The 21,969-nt window shown below is 37.0% G+C and overlaps 1 protein-coding gene across 3 annotated transcripts; it reads left to right on the forward strand.

Annotated features, from left to right (window-relative positions):
• The first annotated feature begins 601 nt into the window (after nucleotides 1-601).
• Nucleotides 602-20,803, forward strand: sgk2a (serum/glucocorticoid regulated kinase 2a). Of its 3 annotated transcripts, none has more exons than XM_023284089.3 (14): nucleotides 602-761; nucleotides 4,861-4,930; nucleotides 5,086-5,147; nucleotides 6,811-6,872; nucleotides 7,022-7,079; nucleotides 8,260-8,343; nucleotides 10,001-10,132; nucleotides 11,298-11,410; nucleotides 12,028-12,064; nucleotides 12,140-12,226; nucleotides 12,951-13,046; nucleotides 16,242-16,397; nucleotides 17,284-17,373; nucleotides 19,044-20,803. In XM_023284089.3, the coding sequence occupies exons 3-14, from the start codon at nucleotides 5,133-5,135 to the stop codon at nucleotides 19,197-19,199; spliced, it is 1,086 nt and encodes a 361-aa protein (XP_023139857.1). In that variant the 5' UTR covers nucleotides 602-761; nucleotides 4,861-4,930; nucleotides 5,086-5,132; the 3' UTR covers nucleotides 19,200-20,803. The 3 variants fall into 3 exon arrangements, with proteins under 3 accessions (XP_023139857.1, XP_023139847.1, XP_023139866.1); XM_023284079.3 differs by having other exon boundaries at nucleotides 4,861-4,922; XM_023284098.3 differs by lacking the exon at nucleotides 4,861-4,930 and having other exon boundaries at nucleotides 625-761.
• Nucleotides 20,804-21,969: the final 1,166 nt, after the last annotated feature.

Raw genomic sequence — 21,969 nt, forward strand, 5'->3', positions numbered from 1 at the left:
CATGCTTCACACCATGATGCTGCCACCTCCATGCTTACCTATATAACTCCTCAGGTATGAGTACAAAATTGATTCCTCAAGTTATTAACTTTTAAGTCATCTTCGCAAATAGAAAAAATGTTTCACAAATCTGACAGTGGGTTTAAGACAGCATGAAGAGTTTACTTTGAATTTATAGCACAGTTTTGAAAGGGGGGAAATGAAACTCAGTTGCTCAGTGCTGTAAGTTAATCTTTGCATTCCCCCTTTTTGATTAAAAAATTTGATGATTGCGTCTCATAAGACAAGATCAGGTCAGATCAGAGAAGTCTAATATTTGGAATGTTACAGCAGCAAAGATAGTGCAAACATTTAGGAAATGTACTACAAAAATAAAAATAAACCAAGATATACATAATTACTGATTCAGTAAACACAGTATTGCACATGCCAGTGGTATTGCACAGACTCTTTCATGAATGGAAATACTGACGTAAGCATTAATATTGCACAGATTATGATCAATTATCTCTTATTTTGAAAGCAAAGAGGAAAGTCTGGACAAGCAACACTTTCCCTTTTCCACATGAACACACCCACAGTCTGCCCCGCCTCCTTTTAACTTTTCATCAATGATTCACTCTGTTGAAGTCGACCTTCCGTCCTGACGTCTGGAGTAAAGACGCTGCAACCTCAGAGCAGCTCCAGCCTCCTCACAGATCTCTGGTTTCCTCAGTGTCCTGAAGCCGACAGACCGACTCTGATCTCCTCATCCTCTGCAGGTGAGCAACCTCAGCTGCTCCTGATGCATAGAGCCTGTTCTGTTTAGAGGTTATTTTATTTAGTGGGAGAGACTACAGCTGGTGCAATATTTAGCGTAAAGACAGACATGATATGTGAGATCCTTCAGGGTATTGATGATACTCTGATATCACTGCTAGCGTCTGCAGAGGTCAGGCTGTATTAAGTCTTCAATGGCTGGTCTTTTTTTGGTGTTTCTTGTTATTATTCATCTTACCATGCTCATATTCTTTAAGGAACTCCTATCTTTCCTATCCTCCTGTTGTCCTCATTTACAGGCACCAAAAAATATTGTTTCCTTGTCTGAAAAAAAATCCAAAAATTCAGCAAAAAAAATTCCACAAATTTCTGAAAATTTGCAAAACCTTCAGGAAGAAAATTCCAATAATTCCTTAAAAGTTTCCCTTAACAGTTTTATTTTTTTTTTTAAAAATCCCACAAATTTGGTAAGAAAATTCTTATAAATATTTTCAAAAAAAATGAGTAAAAAATCTTCCAAAAAAATCCTAAAAATATTTAGTGATTACATATATATCAGTAAAACTTCTAATATTTTCTTTAAGAACATTCATATAAAAATCAACCAAAATCCAGTGAAATTCACTGGATTTTGGTTGATTTTTTTGTGAATGTTCTTAAAGAAACATTTTTAAAATTTCTTTTTTTTTCCACCAAAAAATGTTCATAGATTTCCCAAAAATGTTGAAAATGTGGACATCAGAAGTTTCACTGTAAAAATATAGATTTTTTCCACATTTTCAAACTTTAAAATGGGTCATTTTGACCTGCAGGACGACAGGGTTAATGGAAAGTCAAAATATTTCTGAGAAGTGAGCTCTGTGTGAGTTTATATTTGATTAGTTGTCTTTTTTTTTTTTTAAAGGATTAATGCTGTTTTATTGGGTTTTTTTAAACAGATTGATGCACCAGTGCAGGTTTTCAGAGTTGAGGGTGGTTTTGGTCGTCTGTCTGCTCAGGAATAAACCTTTGAACAGACTGAGTGAAGCTTTATGTACCTGTGGAACATTAAAAACAGGTTATCATAAATGTTTTAAAGTCCTGTCACGTCCTCTTCGTATCTCTCTGTGCCGATAGAAATTATTATTTTCTGTACATTTCATATTTCACCTGCAAATGTTTTATCCAAAGTGCAAAAAAAAGAGAAATGCTTTAATCATTTTATTTTATCCACTTTTTTAATAGCATATGCATGAACACTAGCACTTATTCAGCTCATCTACCAGATGTTTTCTTTTGGTAGATTTCAATGTGAAAATAAGGTGTTGTATAATTGTACAAATTGGTAAAATGGTAAAATTATACATGTATTTTGCTAAGCAGGTTGTGAGGAGTTAATTTTTAGAATCATTTTGCATGAGACTGAGACACGTCAGCACACTTTAACAAGTTCCCTGAGGAGAATATCAGTTATGAGTGATCTTTTTTCATGCCTTTTTTGTGCCCTGATCCTTATATTTGTGTTACCCGTCCATCCATTCTGTTCTTGTGAGAACCAGATCTCAAACATTGCTTTAACTTGGCAAAAACATCTACTTGGATTCAGCAATGAAGTGAAAAAGATTTGGTGGTTAAGGTCACCCCGTATACATGTTAGGTTTATCTAAGGTTGGGTCATGGTGGCATTCCATGTTCATCTCCCCAGCAAGGTTTTCCAGGTTATTCTGGGTGATTCCAAGGAGTTCCCAGGCCAGATGAGATATGTCGTTCTTCCAGTGAGTTCTGGTTCTACCACAGAGTATCCTTCCAGTTGGAAAATCTCCAAATTAAGCCAAAGCAAGTTCATTTTTATATAATGCAATTCGTGCATGAGGCAGTTCAAAGTGCTTCACAATGGCAATGAAAATAGATTCCAAAGATTATTTAAAATATAGACATTAAAATCATACATTAAAATCATAGAAATAAGCATAATTAAAGCAATGAAATCAACATGAAATTGTATGATAATGAAAACAAAGAAATTAAAACTCAGATAAAAAGAGAGAAAATAAAATCACTTTAAAAGTTACAGTGCAGTGCTGGTATTAAGACGGTCATTTATTAAAGGCAGCAGTAAATAAGTGAGTCTTTAATTAGCCTTGATTTAAAGGCACTGAGAGTTTCATCAGACCTGCAGTTTTCTGGAAGTTTGTTCCAGATGTGTGGAGCATAAAAACTGAAAGCTGCTTCTCCATGTTTGGTTCTTTGGTTCATGTTTGGACTTCTTTAGTGTTGGTGAGGCCTCTAGCAGCAGCGTTCTAGGTCAGCTGCAGGTGTTTTATGGACATTTTAGTCAGACCTGTGAAGATGCTGCTACAGTAATCTGACTGAATTAAGATAAAACATCCACGTTTTTCAATCTGTGGCTTTTTAACAGCAACGTCCATATCTGACGCTTTGTCTGTTGTCACGGCTACAACTTTTTTTTATCAAAAACAGCTTCATGGGCCAAACACATGAGCAAATACCTGGAATTTGAATTCTTCTTGAACTGAGACACTTCAAACTCTTCACTGTATTGTATTTGTGGACAGACGTGGATGGAAACTGCAACCTGATTGGCCGAAATTCTAGTATTTCAGTAAATAAGCAGATTCTGGATAAAATCTGGAATTCCTTCCCACATTTTTGTTGGTGAAACTGCACCTATTCAACTGTTAAATGTGGGATTTACAACTGCCTCAAAACATCCATCCGTCCGTCCGTCCGTCCGTCCGTCCATCCATCATCCGTCCGTCCGTCCTTCCTTCCATCCATCCATCGATCAGTCCGTCCATCCATTCATCCATCCATCCATCCATTCATCCATCCAACCAACACCATCCATCCAACCAACCAACCATCCATCCATCATCCATCCATCCATCAGTCCGTCCGTCCGTCCATGCATCCATCCATCACTCCATCCATCCATTCATCCATCCAACCAACCATCCATCCATCCATCCATCCATCCATCCATCCATCCATCATCCATCCATCCATCCATCCATCCATCCATCATCCATCCATCCATCCATCCATCCATCCATCCATTTTCTTCCTCTTGTCTGGGGTTGGCTCGTGAAGGCAGCAGATGAAGCAGGTCATTCCAGACGTTCCTCCTCCCAGCAACACTTTCCAGCTCTTCCTGGGGGATCCTGAGGCGTTCCCAGGCCAGATGAGATATATAATCCCTCCATCAGGTTCTGGGTCTACCCCGAGGTCTCCTCCCAGGTGGACGTGTTCGGAAAACCTCCAAAGGAAGTCTACCTGGAGGATCTGAATCAGATGTCCAAACCACCTCAGCTGTTTCCTTTAGAGGTGAAGGAGCATCTTCTTTGGGTCACTATCCAGAGCTCATGACCATAGGTGAGGGTTGGAAAGTAGATGGATGGTAAATCTTCACCACGACGGTTCAGTACAACGCCTTCATTACTGCTGACGCTGCACCAATCCTCCTGTCCATCTCTAGCTCCATTTTCCCATCACTCCTGAACAAGATTCTGAGATACTTGAACTTCTTCGCTTGGGGAAGCAACTCCTTCCCAACCGGAAGTCTCAAAACATCTCTACACTTTTTTTTAATGAAGTCTATGTAACATCAGTGCCAGTAAGTCCTTTGCCTTTAAGCCTATAAATAGATAAAGAGCCTGAATCTACGGAGGAAAAAGCACGAACTCACATAAACGGAGCTTTTGCTTCATTTGCGTGTGTGCATGTGTGGGAGACTTTGCTTATCCCATATTTTCTGACAGATATGAAAATGACACTACAATATTTACTGTGTAAACATGTTCTCTGACACACAGACAAACACACACACACACACACACACACACACACACACACACACACACACACACACACACACACACACACACACACACACGCGCGCGCACACACTGTAACTTCCTGCAGACTGAGCCGAAACCAAAACCATAAACTCTTTCCTTAATGCTAAAGTGTAATGATTTACATTCTGTGTAAGAATTTATTAGTAATGCAAGGACACACACACACACACACATGCTTACATGTATGTATGGAACAATATGAGATTCATCCACACAGTCCCTTATTGTCTTTCTGTTGTTCCAGCATCTCGTTCCTCACAAACCAGAACTACCAGCTTCTCTGGATCCTCAGGCTGTCAAACTGAGGTCAGCAGGTGATTTGGAAACATAAACACACACATGGACACACATAAACACACACACACAACAATGGAAGACATTAAGCAGCCGGTTTCCTCTGAGTCTGTGCTCATGAAGAGAAATATGTGAATCCTAAACTAGATGTTCTTCCTCTCACTTGCTGTTACAGGTGTGGGTCCAACACTGATGCTGAGTCTCCAGTAGGAATATAACATCATGGCACACTGTAATGTGAGTATATTTATATAGATAATTGTAATAACGCTGTTTAACACCTTAGATCTCTCAGCACACTCTGCTTCATAACATCTTTGTTGTTTTTGCAATTTTCTGTTTTTACTGCTGCCGTTACACTCATTACACTACTTGACTTTAATTTCCTCTTTCATTGTGTATTTTTATTGTCAGCATTTGTCACTTTATGGTGCATTTTTTGATTTAGTAAGTTTTTTATTCACAGTTTGTTTTAATTTAACCTCCTATTTAATCCCCATCTTTTTTTCCCAAAAAAGAGCGTATTGTTCATAATAATGATAATAATAAAATAGTATCAATAATATATATAATAATAACAATAATAACAATATAAATATAATATTAATATAATAAAATATAATACATACAATAATCAGATATTAGATATTATCCATTTCTTATATTTATTGGTTACTCCTTATCCAAAATAACTAAAAGAAATCTAAAATGCAGCCCAAAGCTCCGGTCTGAAGAGGTTAATTTAAATTTTTTTTTTTTTTGTAATTTTAGTATAATTTATGCATTTTGAATCTGGGTATATTTTTCTAATAATTTTATTTCTATTATACTTTTTATGTTGTAGTAGTGCTCACTTTGCTACTTCTACTTGAATTTCCACTTGGAGCTCAATAAAGGATTTCTGTTCTATTCTATTCTCATTTTAAGGATATGTTGTGGAGTGTTTGTGGTTGTTTGTTCAACTTATTTCTGTTTCCTGTCATATTCAACGCTGTCATATCACGTCAACATACCGGTACAGTAAGAGCAGGTTTGATAGAAAAGGCTCAGAAATCCTTAAGATGCATTAACCTTCTAAACTCCAAATAATTTCTGGACATTTTTTGTTCCTGTCACATTTTTTACTCACTTCTGGCTCATTTTTCAGTGCAGTATAAAGTTCTGCACCTCTATGGAAACAACACAACCGTAGCTAAAAGGAGAGGGATTCAAAGGTGTCTTTTGTGTGATAAAACGCAGGGCAGGGATAATGCCATAAATTACCTTTAAAAAAAGACAAAATAAAAGTTGAATTTCTTTGATTACTTATTTTAGAGTAATTGGCCACCACTGAATCCTCATTAGGGTCATGGGGGGTGGAGTCTATCCAGCTGATTGACAGCCTGTGGTGGGTGAACCTGTGATAGACGACAGTCCGTCACAGGTTCACCTGGACAGGTAACAGTCTATCACAGGGCTACACACAGAGACAAACATTCACACATACAGACAGTTTAGAATCACCAGTTAACCTCAGCGTGTTTGTGGACTGTGGGAGGAAGCTGGAGAACCTGGAGAAAACCCACACATGTCCAGGAGAACATGGAGACTCCATGCAGGAAGATCCCAGGAAGGCCGGGAATTTAAAATGACAAACTCTGATTTACTGATATTTCACCATTTTTCTTATTTAAGGAGGCGTAACTCTTCTTACTAGATGATTTTCGCCTCCTTCTTATGATTCAGGTATTTCAAATATGAAACAAAAATGATAGTAGTGGAAACAGCGGGACTTTAGACTCATGAGCTTTACTGTGTTTCTGGTTTTGGATGAAAGTGATTCCAGTAAGTCACGTATTAACTGAGAACATTGTGCAGTTGTTGTTTTTTTCAGTTTCTGAAGTGTTTTTATGTTTTCCAGCTGCGGTCAGCGTCCTCCTCTACTCACAACGACGTGAACCTGGGACCCTCAGCCAACCCACAGTCCGTAGCATTACTACTGCATAGTATTACAGTATTACTTTACCTTTCCCACCGTTTGTACGCTGCTAAATAAAGCTCTTCACTGGTTATTGTGTAATTCTATCTGTCAAACAACAGAAAGCATTTAATAAATGACTGTTTCATTTCAGTGCCAAACCGACTGACTTTGACTTCTTGGCTGTCATTGGCAAAGGGACGTTTGGAAAGGTAACACACCCAGAGCTGTGAGTTTTTTCTCTCAGTAGTTTCCTGGTTGGGACTCCTTCAGGTCACATTTTCAGCCACAGAGACTCCTTTGTGAGCGTTTTATTGAAGGAGATCAAATGACAAATGTTGCTGCAGGTCTTAATGTAGGATCACATGAAGTAAAAGAGACTCTCTTAGACCAGGGGTGTCCAATATGAGGTCCGTGGGCCAAAAGCGGTCCTCCAGAGGGTCCAATCAGGCCCTCAAAATGTAAAAACTCCAGAGAAGACATTAACTGCAGATTATAAATTAGTAAAACTATAAATTTAAAATCATTTCTAGACCATGACAAGTTGTTTGGATCAGAAAGTAAAATACTAGATTGTTCATTGTTCTTTTGTTGTTTTGTGTCTCCTTTTTGTAATATTTTGTCTTGTTTTTGTTGTTTTTTGTCATTTTTTTGTCTGGCTTTTGTGGTTTGCCTCACGTTTTGTTCATTTTGTTTCACGTTTTTGCCATTTTGTGTCTCATCTTTGGGATATTTTGGCTTATTTTGGGTTTTTTTATACTTTTTTTGTCTGACTTTTGTCATTTGTCTAATATTTTTGTTATTTTGTTGCTCATTTTTGTCGTTTTGTGTTTCCTTTTTCTCGCTTGTATCGTTTATTTTGTGTGTCACTTTGTTTCTCGCTTTTGTTGTTTTGTATCTCATTTTTGCAATATTTTGTACTATTTTTGTTGTATTTTGTCTTTTTTTGTCTGACTTTTGTCATTTTGATCATACAGTAATTCCTCTGTGGTTCAGTTCTCGATGACTAAATGCTGTGTTCCTTTGTAGACACTGTGTGATCTGGAAATTCAAAATGGTTCATGAATCATTAACCTACGGTCCTCCAAGGCCTCTTAGAGTTACCTGAACGTCAACAGAGCAACTTTAAATGAGAAAAATTAATTTAAAAAATTCTAAATATGACTGTTTCCCGTCTTCAAGTGTTTCCACATCAAAATAACTTGAGTGTTTCTATTTTCTGCAGGACAGTATCAGCGCTTCTTGTCTTTGTCTCACATTTCTCAGCATCAGCTGTTTCCACAGATCACATCTCTGTGTTGTGTGCACTTCTTAATGAATGTCCTGAATGCAGCGTGTAAAAGATGCTGGCTGCAGACTGTTTACCAAACTAACAAGTAAACCTCCATGCAGGTCCTGCTCGCCAAACTCAAAGCCGACAACAAGTTCTACGCCGTCAAAGTGCTGCAGAAGAAGATCATCCTGAAGAGAAAAGAGGTGGGAGCTGCTGGACACACAGAAAACCACACCAAAGCTCCAATATTATACATTCAATCTCAAAAAATTAGGACTTTTTGACTCGTTTCAGGGCAGAATATTTACAAAAACTCGCAGGTACCAATGCAAATTTATCAGTGTATGATGTGTGAGGGAGTAAATAACGTGTTTTATCACATCCTGGCCTGAATTACAACCAGATAACACGATGAAGGTGGAAAATGCGAGCATCTCTGAGGGTTATTAGTAAACAGCTTCAATCTTATCTAATCTGCAGCTTGTTCTGTACAAAGGACGGATTTTAACCCACTTGGAAAACAAACTGGGTCAGTTCAGGCCAACAACACAAAGATAACGTCCGATCAAACAAACTCATACTGCTTTAATCTGGAGGGTTTTCATCCGTACAGTATAATAAAAAAGATGTCTGCTTCATTCCCAGTTGTTTCTGAAGCCTAAATTAAAATGTTAAACTTCTGCAGACCAGTAAACATATTAATGTGACCTTTTCCCTCCTGTTTCCTGTTACCTGGCCGCTACCTCTCACCTGGAGACCGTACAGGTGTGACGGTCGCTCTCCTTTTATTTGGTCGTTTTTGGTTTTTGTTTGCCTGTTTTATCTGAAAATGAAGAATGGATCAAAAACTCTTAATTAGCAGTAAAATAAAGTAATAATAGTTTGTGGGGTGTAAAATCTCTGCAATGTGTCGACATGATTTTTTATTATTATTATTATTATTATTATTATTATTATTATTATTATTATTATTATTATTATTATTATTATTATTATTATTATTATTAATAATAATAATAATAATAATAACATTATTTTTATTTAAATGCAGATTTTTATATTATATGGAAAGAAAAATCTCTGCAATATGTCAACATGATATATTATTATTATTATTATTATTATTATTATTATTATCGTTATTATTATGATTATTATTGTTATTATTGTTAACATTATTTTTATTTAAATGCAGATTTTTATATCATATGTAAAGAAAAATCTCTGCAGTAGTCTGACAGTCAACATGGCATATTATTATATTATTATTTATTGTTATTATTATTGTTATTATTACTATTATCACTATTATTACTATAACAATAATAATAATAATAATAATAATAATAATAATAATAATAATAATAATAATAATAATAATAATAATAATAATAATAATAATAATAATGATATTTAAATGCATATTTTATTTAATTTTATAACAAATTAATTTTCTTCATTTAGTGAAGGTGTTTCTCTTCCTCTGAAAATAAGATTAAATAATTAAAATTGATTAAATATTTAAATGCATAAACCAATATAAATAGAACATCTAAAGTGTAGGTGAAGAGATTTAATAAATCATGTTAGATGCGATGCAAAGTGAATGGAATAAATAGAAGAAATAAAAATAAATACAGTTTATACAGTGAAAGATCCAAAAAACAAAAAAAACTCCCTCACTGAAACCCAGTTAACCACGTTTATCCTCTTTCATTGATTTTTGGAATTTATTTAGATCGCAGTTCAAACGTACTCAGGGAAAATGATGCACATCAGACGTAACATTCACGCAAACACTCATCATTTTAAAAGAAACATATGAAACTCCGTGTTTCCATCGTATTTTTCTCTCTGCAGCAAAAGAACATCATGGCGGAGAGAAACGTGCTGCTGAAGAGTCTCAAACATCCCTTCCTGGTTGGACTCCATTACTCCTTTCAGACGCCAGACAAGCTCTACTTCGTCCTGGACTACGTAAACGGAGGAGAGGTATGAGCTCCCATTAGTTCAGAAATAACTGGAAGAAGAAGGCCTGATTTTCAGATTCAACCTGAATTAAACTCGGACTAAAAACAGGAGTGAAAGTCGTTGTTTTAGGGATGAAACAAGCTAATATTTTGGCATTTTAAGTGGAAACGTTTTAGTCATCTCTGAACCGTCTCAACCCCAAAACACACCAGCGAGTTAGAATAGCATTTTATGTTTAAGTAATAATAATGATAATAAAAATGACCTTATTTTTGAAAACCTAAAACTGTAGAAACCGAAAGAATAGCAGGAATGAAGGTCCTTGAACTACTCATCCGATCCAGAAATGTAATCAAATCTGAGCTTAAAACCGTGATATTTCATCAAAATCACTTTATTCTACAAGTCTCAGTAGAAATAGGGATGTCCAATGATATCGGCCCGATATTGGCATAAAAATGTAATATCGGTCAATATTGTTATTGGTTTGTTTTGTCTCTCATGAAAACTGATAAACTAATGGCTGGATTCATGTAATAGACTCATAGAGGGAGGGAGAGTGTGAACTGTTGTTTGAGACAATTAAAAAATAATAAATATGGCATAAATATGTCACTTTTTCCATAACTTCAGTTGAAGTAGTTTTCGTAATTTCCTTCTGAAAGCCTTGTTTACATTTGAGAATGCATCCAATGGGGCATCGCAATAAAATGAGGCATGATGTGTTAATTCTACCACAGGAGATATGTGATGTTACCTAGAATTAGTTAAACAGCCCACAGATATCGGTATCGGTTGATATCGGAATCGGAAATTGAGAGTTGGACAATATCGGCTTATCGGTTATCGGCAAAAAAGCCAATATCGGACATCCCTAATATTTACAGTATTTTTCTCACACGTGTTTCAAATACTGAGAAAAAATGGTGAGTTTACACCCAGTAGATATTATCTACTCACATGTTTAAACACTGCCTGCAGTTCAGCTGAAATGTGCCTGATTTCTGAGTGAGTCTTTAATGGCTTCATGGTTTCACAGATTTTTCTGGTTAGTATAAATGTTTTATTTTGGAGATTTTTAGGGTTCAGAGGGCTCAAACTAACTTTTAAAATATTATTTTAAATTTTCCCTCTAACTTCTCCATGTTTCTTCCCACTTTTTCTTTCTCTTTCTATCTTCCTTTAGCTGTTTTTCCACCTGCAGAGGGAACGGTGTTTCTCAGAGCCCAGAGCGAGGTTCTACGCCGCTGAAGTAGCCAGCGCCATCGGCTACCTTCATTCTCTCAACATCGTTTACAGGTCAGATGGATGCTGACACAACCACAGAACATACACACAAAATGACACAAAATGACCACAGAAAAACACAAAATGGCTCAATGAGACAGAAAATTATCATATAAAGACACAAAAATGCAAACAGACTGATTATGACCAAAAATGACCACAGAGAGACACAAACTGACAAAGAAACACAAAATGACCAAAAAAGTCTCAAAAAGACTCAAAATGACAACAGAAAAACACAGAATGACTCAGTGAGACACATAATTATCATATAAAGATACAAAATGATGAGAGACACACAAAATAACAACAAAAAATATCAAAATGACCCAAGAAAACACCTAAAATCACCACAAACTGAAAACGGCCACAAAAAGGCACAAAATGACCACAAAAATACACAAAATGACCACAAAAAGACGTAAGATGCCCACAAAACAGTCTGAAAATGACCAAAAAAGAAACAAAATGAGCAGAAAGACACACAAAACGACCAGAAAAAGACACATGACCATAAAAATGCACAAAATGACAAAAAAATGACACAAAATGACCACAGAAAAACAGAAAATGACATATTTTTTAAAACTTTCTATGCTGATGATCTGATTCATTCTTTTTCCCTGCAGAGATCTGAAGCCAGAGAATATTCTTTTAGACTCTCAGGTAAGTCAGGATCTGCCCAGTTTGCTTCAGTATTTCTAAATAATAAACTCCATCATACGTGTTTGTGGCTTCCAGGGTCACGTGGTTCTGACAGACTTCGGGTTGTGCAAAGAAGGTGTAGAACCGGAAGGAACCACCTCCACTTTCTGTGGAACTCCAGAGGTGAGTCAGAAATACATAAAGATACACAACGAGAAGTTAAACTGAAAAGCAGCGCATTAAACTGTCATGAAAATTAACTGTCAGATTTATCCAACAGTGACAGCAGATTGGAGATTCTTAACCCTCGTGTCGTCCTGTGGGTCAAAATTGACCCGTTTTAAAGATTGAAAATGTGGAAAAAATCTATATTTTCACAGTGAAACTTCTGATGTCCACATTTTCAACATTTTTGGGAAATCTTAGAATATTTTTTGGTGGAAAAAAAGAAATGTTGAACATGTTTCTTAAGAACATTCACAAAAAAATCTGCCAAAATCCAGCGAAATTCGCTGGAATTTGGTTGATTTTTATGTGAATGTTCTTAAAGAAAATAGAAGTTTTACTGATATATATGGAATCACTTTAGATATTTTTAGGATTTTTTGGGGAGATTTTTATTCATTTTTTGAAAATATTTACAAGAATTTTCTTGCCAAATTTGTGGGATTTTTTATAATAAACTCATAAGGGAAACTTTTAAGAAATTATTGGAATTTTCTTCGTGAAGGTTTTGAAAATTTTCAGAAATTTGTGGGATTTTTTTGCCCAATTTTTGGAATTTTTTTCAGACAAGGAAACAGTATTTTTTAGTGCCGTAAATGAAGACAACAGGAGGGTTAAGCAGCCGGTTGTAGACGGTTGATTATCAGCTACTTCAAAGAGTTGTCTTCTGTTCTGTCTGCAGTATTTAGCCCCGGAGGTCCTTCGTAAGGAACCATACGACAGAACAGTGGACTGGTGGTGTCTGGGAGCCGTTCTGTACGAGATGATCTACAGTCTGGTACGTCAGTTTGTCTCCGTTACTAAACATCCACCACCTTTTAGGAAATATTCGGGTCAGTATATAATAGTGGGACTTTTTGTATCATAGTTGACATTTTTGCTGTTTTCAGGCCTAAAATCAACATGACCACCTATAACCAAACATCATGTGGCATTTTAATGAAATATTCTTCCAAAGATTATACATACAATTGAGTGAAATTGAAATTAAAAGTTATTTATAAAGATATTGTAGTAAACCTGCTAACATGCGATAAATCCCCACTACTTTATATTAAATATTACATACAAACAGACTGATAATGACCAGAAATGACCACAGAGAAACACAACATGACTCAATGAGACACATAATTAACATATAAAGATACAAAATGATGAGAGACACACAAAATAACTACAAAAAGTTGCAAATTGAACACAGACACACAAAATGCCCACAAAATGGACTGAAAATGACCAATAAAAGAAACTAAAGGAGCACAGATACACAAAACAACCACAAAAAGACACAACATGACCTCAAAAATGCACAAAATGACAAAAAGACACATTTGATAAAATGCAACACTTCAGCTCTCAGCCCCCTCATTACCACAATTATAAACTGTTCACTCCGCTCTGGTCATGTTCCATCCACTCTCAAAACAGCGCTGATCAAACTACATCTCAAAAAACACAACCTTAATCCTCAAGACCTGGCCAGCTACAGACCTATCTCAAACCTTCCATTCCTTTCGAAGGTTCTGGAGAAGGTTGTAGCTGGCCAGCTCCACGATCATTTATCCAGATACTCACTATACGCGAAATTCCAGTCTGGTTTCCGTTTAGCTCACAGTACAGAGACAGCCCTGGTCAGGGCCACCAATGACCTTTTGGTGGCCCCTGACCAGGGCTCTCCATCACTTCTCATCCTCCTGGACTTAACAGCTGCCTTTGATACAGTTGATCACAACTTCCTTCTCCACCGACTGCAATACAATATCGGTCTGTCCAGTACTGTGCTAGACTGGTTCAAATCATTCCTGGCAGGTAGAACTGAGTATGTTGTCCTGGGGGATGCCAAGTCAAGACCCCACTTTGTCACCTGTGGGATCCCTCAGGGGTCTGTCCTTGGCCCCACCCTCTTCAACATCTACATGCTCCCCCTGGGCCACATCATCGGCAAGCATGGAATGTCCTTTCACTGCTATGCCGATGATACTCAGCTCTACCTGCACACTGACCCCACTTCCACTTCAGCACCATCAGCCCTGATAGCCTGCCTGGAGGAGACAAAGGCATGGTTAGCAGAAACTTCCTTCAACTGAATGCTTCTAAGACTGAAGCCATTCTCATAGGGACCCCTCACCAGCTCAAATCTTCTCCCATCTCTGCTATCTCACTCTCTGATTTCTCCATTCCTCTCTCTTCCTCTGTCAGAAATTTGGGAGTCATCTTTGACCCACATTTGTCATTTGAACACCACATACAAAATCTCTGTAAAATCTGATTTTTTCATCTAAAAAACATCTCAAAACTTCGTCCCAATCTCTCCCCCTCTGATGCTAAGAAGCTGGTTCATGCCTTTGTCTCCTCCAGGCTGGACTACTGCAATGCCCTCCTCGTCGGGATCCCAGCAAAAAGCCTCCAAAAGCTTCAACACTTGCAAAACACCGCCGCTAGGATCCTGACGAGGACGCCCAAACACGCCCACATCACACCTGTCCTCCGTAACCTCCACTGGCTTCCAATCGCAAAACGCATCCAATACAAAATCTGTCTGCTTGCCTACCAGTGTATACATGGACACGCCCCGGACTACCTTTCAGAACTCCTAACCCTTCGCACCATCTCCAGACAACTTCGATCCACTAATACCAACCTTCTGTGCACTCCAAGATCCAACCTGAGAACAATGGGCGACAGAGCGTTCCAGACAGCTGCTCCTGAACTGTGGAACACATTACCACCACCCCTGAGGGCCCCACAGTCCCTGGAGTCTTTTAAGAAAGGGCTAAAGACGTTCTTATTTAAGCTCTAACATATTTACCGTTTCTAAAGTGTTTCTTTTAAATGCATTGTAGCACTTTGAGATTTTATATGTAAAGTGCATTATAAATTAAAGGTATTATTATTATTATTATTATTATTATTAAAATGAACACAGAAAAACACAAAATGACTCAGTGAGACAGATAATTATATAAAGACACAAAATGATGAAAGACACACAAAACAACTACACTTGCAAAATGATCACAAAAACACCTAAAATTGTCACAAACGGACTGAAAACGGCCACAAAGGGGCATAAAATAAACACAAAAGACCTAAAATGCCCACAAAACAGTCTGAAAATGACCAAAAAAGAAACAAAATGAGCACAAAGACACACAAAACAACAACAAAAAAAACCACAATATGACCACAAAAACACATAAAATAACTCAGTGAGACAGATAATTATCATATAAAGACACAAAATGACAAGAGACACACAAAAAAACTACAATAAATTGCAAAATGACCACAAAAACACCTAAAATTACCACAAACAGACTGAAAATGACCACAGAAAGGCACAAAATTACAACAAAGAAAACTAAAATGCCCACAAAATGGACTGAAAATGACCAAAGCAGGTCATGTGATCTGGAATTAACTCACTTCCTGGAGAGGTGTTTTTGTAACAGGGAACTTAGTGGAAAGGGATTTAATTTATTATTTTCATATAAAACTTGATATACTGCCAAAAAAGAAATATCTGTCATGATTATCTCAACTTACTAAAAGAACACAATGCAAACTATTTTTAATTTTTTAATTATCCCTTATTAATCCCACGAGGGGAAATTCTGATTTTTGCATCTCTCCCCAAGTGGGGGAGTCAGAGCGACGGGTCAGCCGCAGTACAGCGCCCCTGGAGCAGGAAGGGTTAAGGGCCTTGCTCAAGGGCCCAACAGTGGCCACATCGGTGCTTGAACCTCTGACCTTCTGATCAGTAGTCCAGAGACTTAACCGTTGCGCCACCACTGCTCATCTGAATCAGCTCATTTTATTATTGTTTAGCTCATTAGAAGGTGGTTGGTATTAAATTCGGACGGTTATTTAGTTGATATTTTAGAGATATCCAGTCATTGGATCCATCCATTAACTGCACAGCTTAATTTCAGACTGATGATATTTATAACTTTATAATTCTCCACTCCAGCCTCCGTTCTACAGCCGAGACGTTGGAGAAATGTATGATGGGATCCTCCACAAGCCGCTGCCGCTGCCTCCAGGGAAGTCTGAGGCCATCTGCTCTCTGCTGGTCGGTCTTCTCCAGAAAGACCAGCATAGACGCCTCGGGGCCATCGCTGACTTTGTGAGTCTTTAAAAAGTTTCTTGCCACTGTTGCTGCACGTCCAGACAGTCGGTTTCCCAGACGAGGAGTAAACCTTGTCTCAGAGAAAGGGATAACTGCAAGAAATACTGCTTTAGTTAAGGATTTAAACATCAGGGACAACAGGAATAGAGGATTATTGAGGGATCTTGGACCAGGATTCTTCTATAAAAATTGAAAAATGACCAGAAAATGAAAATGAAAAAGTTTTTCACAGCATAATGCTCGTATTAACCCTCCTGTTGTCTTCATTTATGGCACCAAAAATTTAGTTTCCTTGTCTGAACAAAAAATGAAAAATTCAGCAAAAAAATTCCCCAAATTTCTGAAAATTTGCAAAACCTTCATGAAGGAAATTACAACAATTCCTTACATGTTTCCCTGAAAAATTTTATTTTAAAAAAATCCCCCAAATTTGGCAAGAAAATTCTTGTAAATATTTACAGAAACTGAGTAAAAATCTTCCAAAAAATCCTAAAAATATCTAAAGTGATTCCATATATATCAGTAAAACTTCTATTTTCTTTAAGAACATTCACATAAAAATCAATCAAAATCCAGCGAATTTCACTGGATTTTGATTGATTTTTTTTGTGAATGTTCTTAAGAAACATTTTTAACATTTCTTTTTTTCCACCAAAAAATGTTCAAAAATTTCCCAAAAATGTTGAAAATGTGGACATCAGAAATCCCACTGTGAAAATATATGTATTTTCCACATTTTCAAACTTTAAAACGGGTCAATTTGACCCACAGGACGACAAGAGGGTTAATTTCTATGTGCTAAAGGTGTCAGTTCTTTATAGGAAGAATGGAAAGTATAACTGCACAGACAGACGCATTTAACTTTTCTGTTGTTTATTCACAGTTAGAAATAAAGAACCACACTTTTTTCTCTCCGATCAACTGGGACGATCTTTATCACAAGAGGATCACTCCTCCTTACAACCCCAACGTGGTAAGTTGTTTCCGGCTTTCACTCATTAAATCTCTTCAACAATCATTTATTTTTTCACATGAATCACATTTTCCAGTAGGATCAGCCAACAAAACTCCCCCTCAAGTCTTTTCTTGAACCTCTTCATCCTCCCTTTTCTTATTATTTACTCATAATTTAATTCCAGTAAATCCTTTCGGTATTTTATTTTCATTTTAAAGATGGAAATCTTTTGTTGTTGTTGTTGTTGTTGTTGGCTCAGACACAGTGGAACCACTTCTCATACAGTACAAACTGTGAAATGGTTGCATTTGATTCTTTATTTCACTAAAAACACAACAAACATCAGTTATTGTGTATTAACCGATTATATCCCCTTTGTTTTCAAAAGTCACTGTTATCAATAGTACTACAGCAACAGAAAATAGGCTCAATCTTAATCATTAGCAAAAATAAACTTTAACTATTTTTTAAATATATTTATTTCTTTATTTGATAAAGACAGTGCACATTAATGAGCGTCTATTTAGACAGTAATAGATGTGAATATGCCAACTTATAGCAACAATGCTAGTTTACATCCACAGTCCCTAGACAGGTAAAAAAAAAACATAACAGAGAAGCACAGGACAATAGGTCACAATAAAAGGACAATAAGTCACAATAAAAGGACATCAGGTCACAATAAAAGGACAATAGGTCACAATAAAAGGATAATAAGTCACAATAAAATGACAATAGGTCACAATAAAAGGACAATAAGTCACAATAAAATGACAATAGCTCACAATAAAAGGACAATAAGTCACAATAAAAGGACAACAGGTCACAATAAAAGGACAATAGGTCACAATAAAAGGATAATAAGTCACAATAAAATGACAACAGGTCACAATAAAAGGACAATAAGTCACAATAAAATGACAATAGGTCACAATAAAAGGACAATAAGTCACAATAAAAGGACAACAGGTCACAATAAAAGGACAATGGGTTACAATAAAAGAACAATTTCACAATAAAAGCACATTACAAAAAATACACAAAGAAGTTAAGACTATGTCTCTGATCAAATTTCTAAGATATTTATTCTAATATAGATCTATGTACTACTGCATCGTCCACTGTTACTTTCATATTTAGTACACCTTGGCATGCATTATACATAATCCATCCATCCATCCATCATCCAACCATCCATCCATCCATCCATCCATCAATCATCTATACACTGCTTAATCCTCATTACGGTCATAGAGGGGTTGGGGCTTATTATACATAATGCACATTATTATTATTTTACATTTTTACGACCAGCTCTGTAGGCCGCAACAAAGAAGGAAATGCACAGAGGTTTTTAAGTGAGACAAAAGATTATTTCTTAATAAAAAAACAGAATAATGGGGTGTGGTAGTTAGGATCAGTGGTGTGTGAGGGTGTGTGGTGGTAGTGGAAAATGTGTAGTGCGTGTTGTCAGTGTAAAACCAAACCAGACACCATGAAGGACTGCATGGCTGGAGGTGTGGAGTGGAGCAGAGAGAGTTCTGGCTTATATAGCCTGGTGCACTTCCTAGGTGTGGCTGGTTAGATGATTACAGCTCCGCCCAGCCAGAGACCTGAAAGAGGAGCAGCAGAAGACAAAGGCTCTGTTCCGTAACATCATCCACCCTTACAGTTGTTTCATCTTCCAGAAAGGTCCAGCTGACACTCAGCACATCGACCCAGAGTTCACCAGAGAAATGGTTCCCAGCTCGGTGAGTCGGACCCCAGAGTTCAACACCGGCACCAGCTCCAACAACACCTTCAACGGCTTCTCCTTCGTCGCCACCGAGGACAGCTTTCTGTGAGACACAAAGATTCAGATCCAAGAATTAACTGTTTGACCGAAGGGATCGTAACTCTGTTGAGTTAGGAGCTCCCCTCATGAATCCCACATGGCTTCTGCAGGGATTTTCCAAATGTTAATGTCTGGAGGGTGTAGCAGAAAGACGTTTGAGGTTGAAATATGTAAAGGTTCTTGCCTGGAAGTCCCAGGTTTGTTTTTAGAGATTTAACAGGGATCGACATCTTTAAGATGTAATGCAGATAATCTTTATTACGTTGTAGAACAAATGTGGCTGGATTGAACTAAAACATGTGGTTCCCTTTGTTCTTTTATATACAGACTTTATTATATTGTGTCTGTCTAAAGAGAAGGAAAAACACAACATTGTCTTGGTATCCATCTATACTTTAAACTGTCTGTTTGACTGATCCCATTTTTATAGATCTGGATCAACATGTTTCTTATATTAACCCTCCTGTTGTCCTCATTTACGGGCACCAAAAAATATTGTTTCCTTGTCTGAAAAAAATCCCAAAATTCAGCAAAAAAATTCCCCAAATATCTGAAAATTTGCAAAACCTTCAGGAAGAAAATTCCAATAATTCCTTAAAAGTATCTCTTAAAAGTTAATTTTTTTTAAAAATTCCCCAAATTTGGCAAGAAAATATTTTCCAAAAATGAGTAAAAATCTTCCAAAAAAATCCTAAAAATATCTAAAGTGATTCCATATATATCAGTAAAGCTTCTAGTATTTTCTTTAAGAACATTCACATAAAAATCAACCAAAATCCAGCGAAATTCGCTGGACTTTGGTTGATTTTTTTGTGAATGTTCTTAAGAAACATTTTTAACATTTCATTTTTTTTCCACCAAAAAATATTGAAAAATTTCCAAAAATGTTGAAAATGTGGACATCAGAAGTTTCACTGTGAAAATAGATTTTTTTTTCTCCACATTTTCAAACTTTAAAACGGGTCAAATTTGACCCACAGGACGACACGAGGGTTAAACACAAGTATCATAATGTGTGGGAAAACCAGTGATTTGAACCAGGAAATGACATCAAACTTAGATGTAGTCGGTTAAAAGTTCCAGTGATTTAACTCTGCAGTGTTTTGCTTTATAACATCTGCACATGTTTTTTCCACATCTGTATGACATGTTGGAGACAGTCCACTGCTGATGATGACTGGTGCTGATGGCTGCTGTTATTTAAGCTGTTCTGCAGGGTCAGATCTCACCAGGTCAGATTCCTGTCAGCACCAACCTCCCAAACACTCCTTTGTAACTGTAGATATTAGACACATCAAGTGACATATCCTTTAGTCACTAAAAAAACTATGTCTTTTATTACAAATGGATGGAAGCAACTTCCAACGTGTTTTTCTTTGTTAAAAGCTGAAAGCAAACCCCAACTGAGGAGAAAAAAAAATCTAAAAAGGAATAAATATTAACAGTAATCCTGAACTGTGAGTAACCTGGCTAGTGTGAAACAGTGGCTGACGTCATCATAACTGTGGTTTGTTTGTTCATGTGTCTGAATTAATTTGCTCATAATGCAAAAAAACTCGATGTAGCAGTTTTTTAAAGCACCAGTGTGCTGATTAAAGTTGTTTATTATGTGGATTATAGCTTTGTTTTCTGTATTGTGGCTGAGAAAAAGTTCTTAGATTGTTTTAGCCTGACCACATGTTTCATGATAGTCTTGAGTTTCCAGTGACTCTCCATGCATCTTTTTTCACCAGTCCACAGGTCCTTGATGGGTTTAAGTCAGGATTTAACTCTATTTAACTCTAACCTGATTTCACTGTTTCTTTACCACTTTAATATGTGTTTGGGGTCATTGTCTTGTAGAAACACAAGAACATCCAACTGGCTGATGATTTTTCTCGAGAATGTGGAGGTAATCCTCCTTCTTCATGATCTCATTTAGTTTGTGTAGAGCACCAGTTCCACAGAGCATGATACTGCCACCACCATGCTTGACGGTAGGTTTGGCTTTCTTAGGGTTGATGGCCTCACCTTCTCTCCTCCAAATTTTCTGGTCATTGTGGCTAGATAGCTCAGTTTTTGTTTCATCTGACCACAGAAGATCTTTTCTTTGTCCATGTGATCAGTAGCAGACTCTGGTTGAGCTTTAAGGTTCTTTTCTAGAGGTAGAACTTCCTGCTTCATGGAGCCTCTCAGCTCATGTTGATGTAAAACACTGTGGAGATTATCATTCATTCAGACCTGCTTTTGATGATTCTTCACCACCTTGACCTCATTTCTCTCAGCAGAAGGTGACAGTTTGTGTTTTTTTCCTCATCATGGCAGTGACATAGCTGGACCATGTAGTTTATACCATAGTTTGCACAGATGATTTTGGGATCTGCAGCTGCTTTGAAATGGTTCCAGGAGAGGCTCTTGACTTGTTCACTTTAAGGATTTGCTTTGCCGAGCTCCTCAGACTTTCCCACTGTAGTGTTTGAGTCTAATGAGTGGATTTAAAATGGCTCGGAGGAATCACCAGCTGTAGTCGATCATAATGACTCCTGAGAAGTTTTATTTCTGTTTAGCATTTATTTAACCAGGTTAGTCCCATTGAGATCAGAGATCTCCTTTACAGGGAGACCTAGCCAAGAGGGCAGCAGCATCGTCACATTAAAAACAGGAAACAGCAGATAAAATTAATAACAATAAAACTCACATAGAACATCTAAACACAGACCAGGTAGACTGTATTGATTTCACCTGAACTTTAAACTCATTCAGTGGAACAAGGGCTGGAAGTTGAAGTTTAGATTGTAATT

Source organism: Amphiprion ocellaris, chromosome 8, assembly GCF_022539595.1.
Source record: "Amphiprion ocellaris isolate individual 3 ecotype Okinawa chromosome 8, ASM2253959v1, whole genome shotgun sequence".
NCBI classification, from domain to species: domain Eukaryota; kingdom Metazoa; phylum Chordata; class Actinopteri; family Pomacentridae; genus Amphiprion; species Amphiprion ocellaris.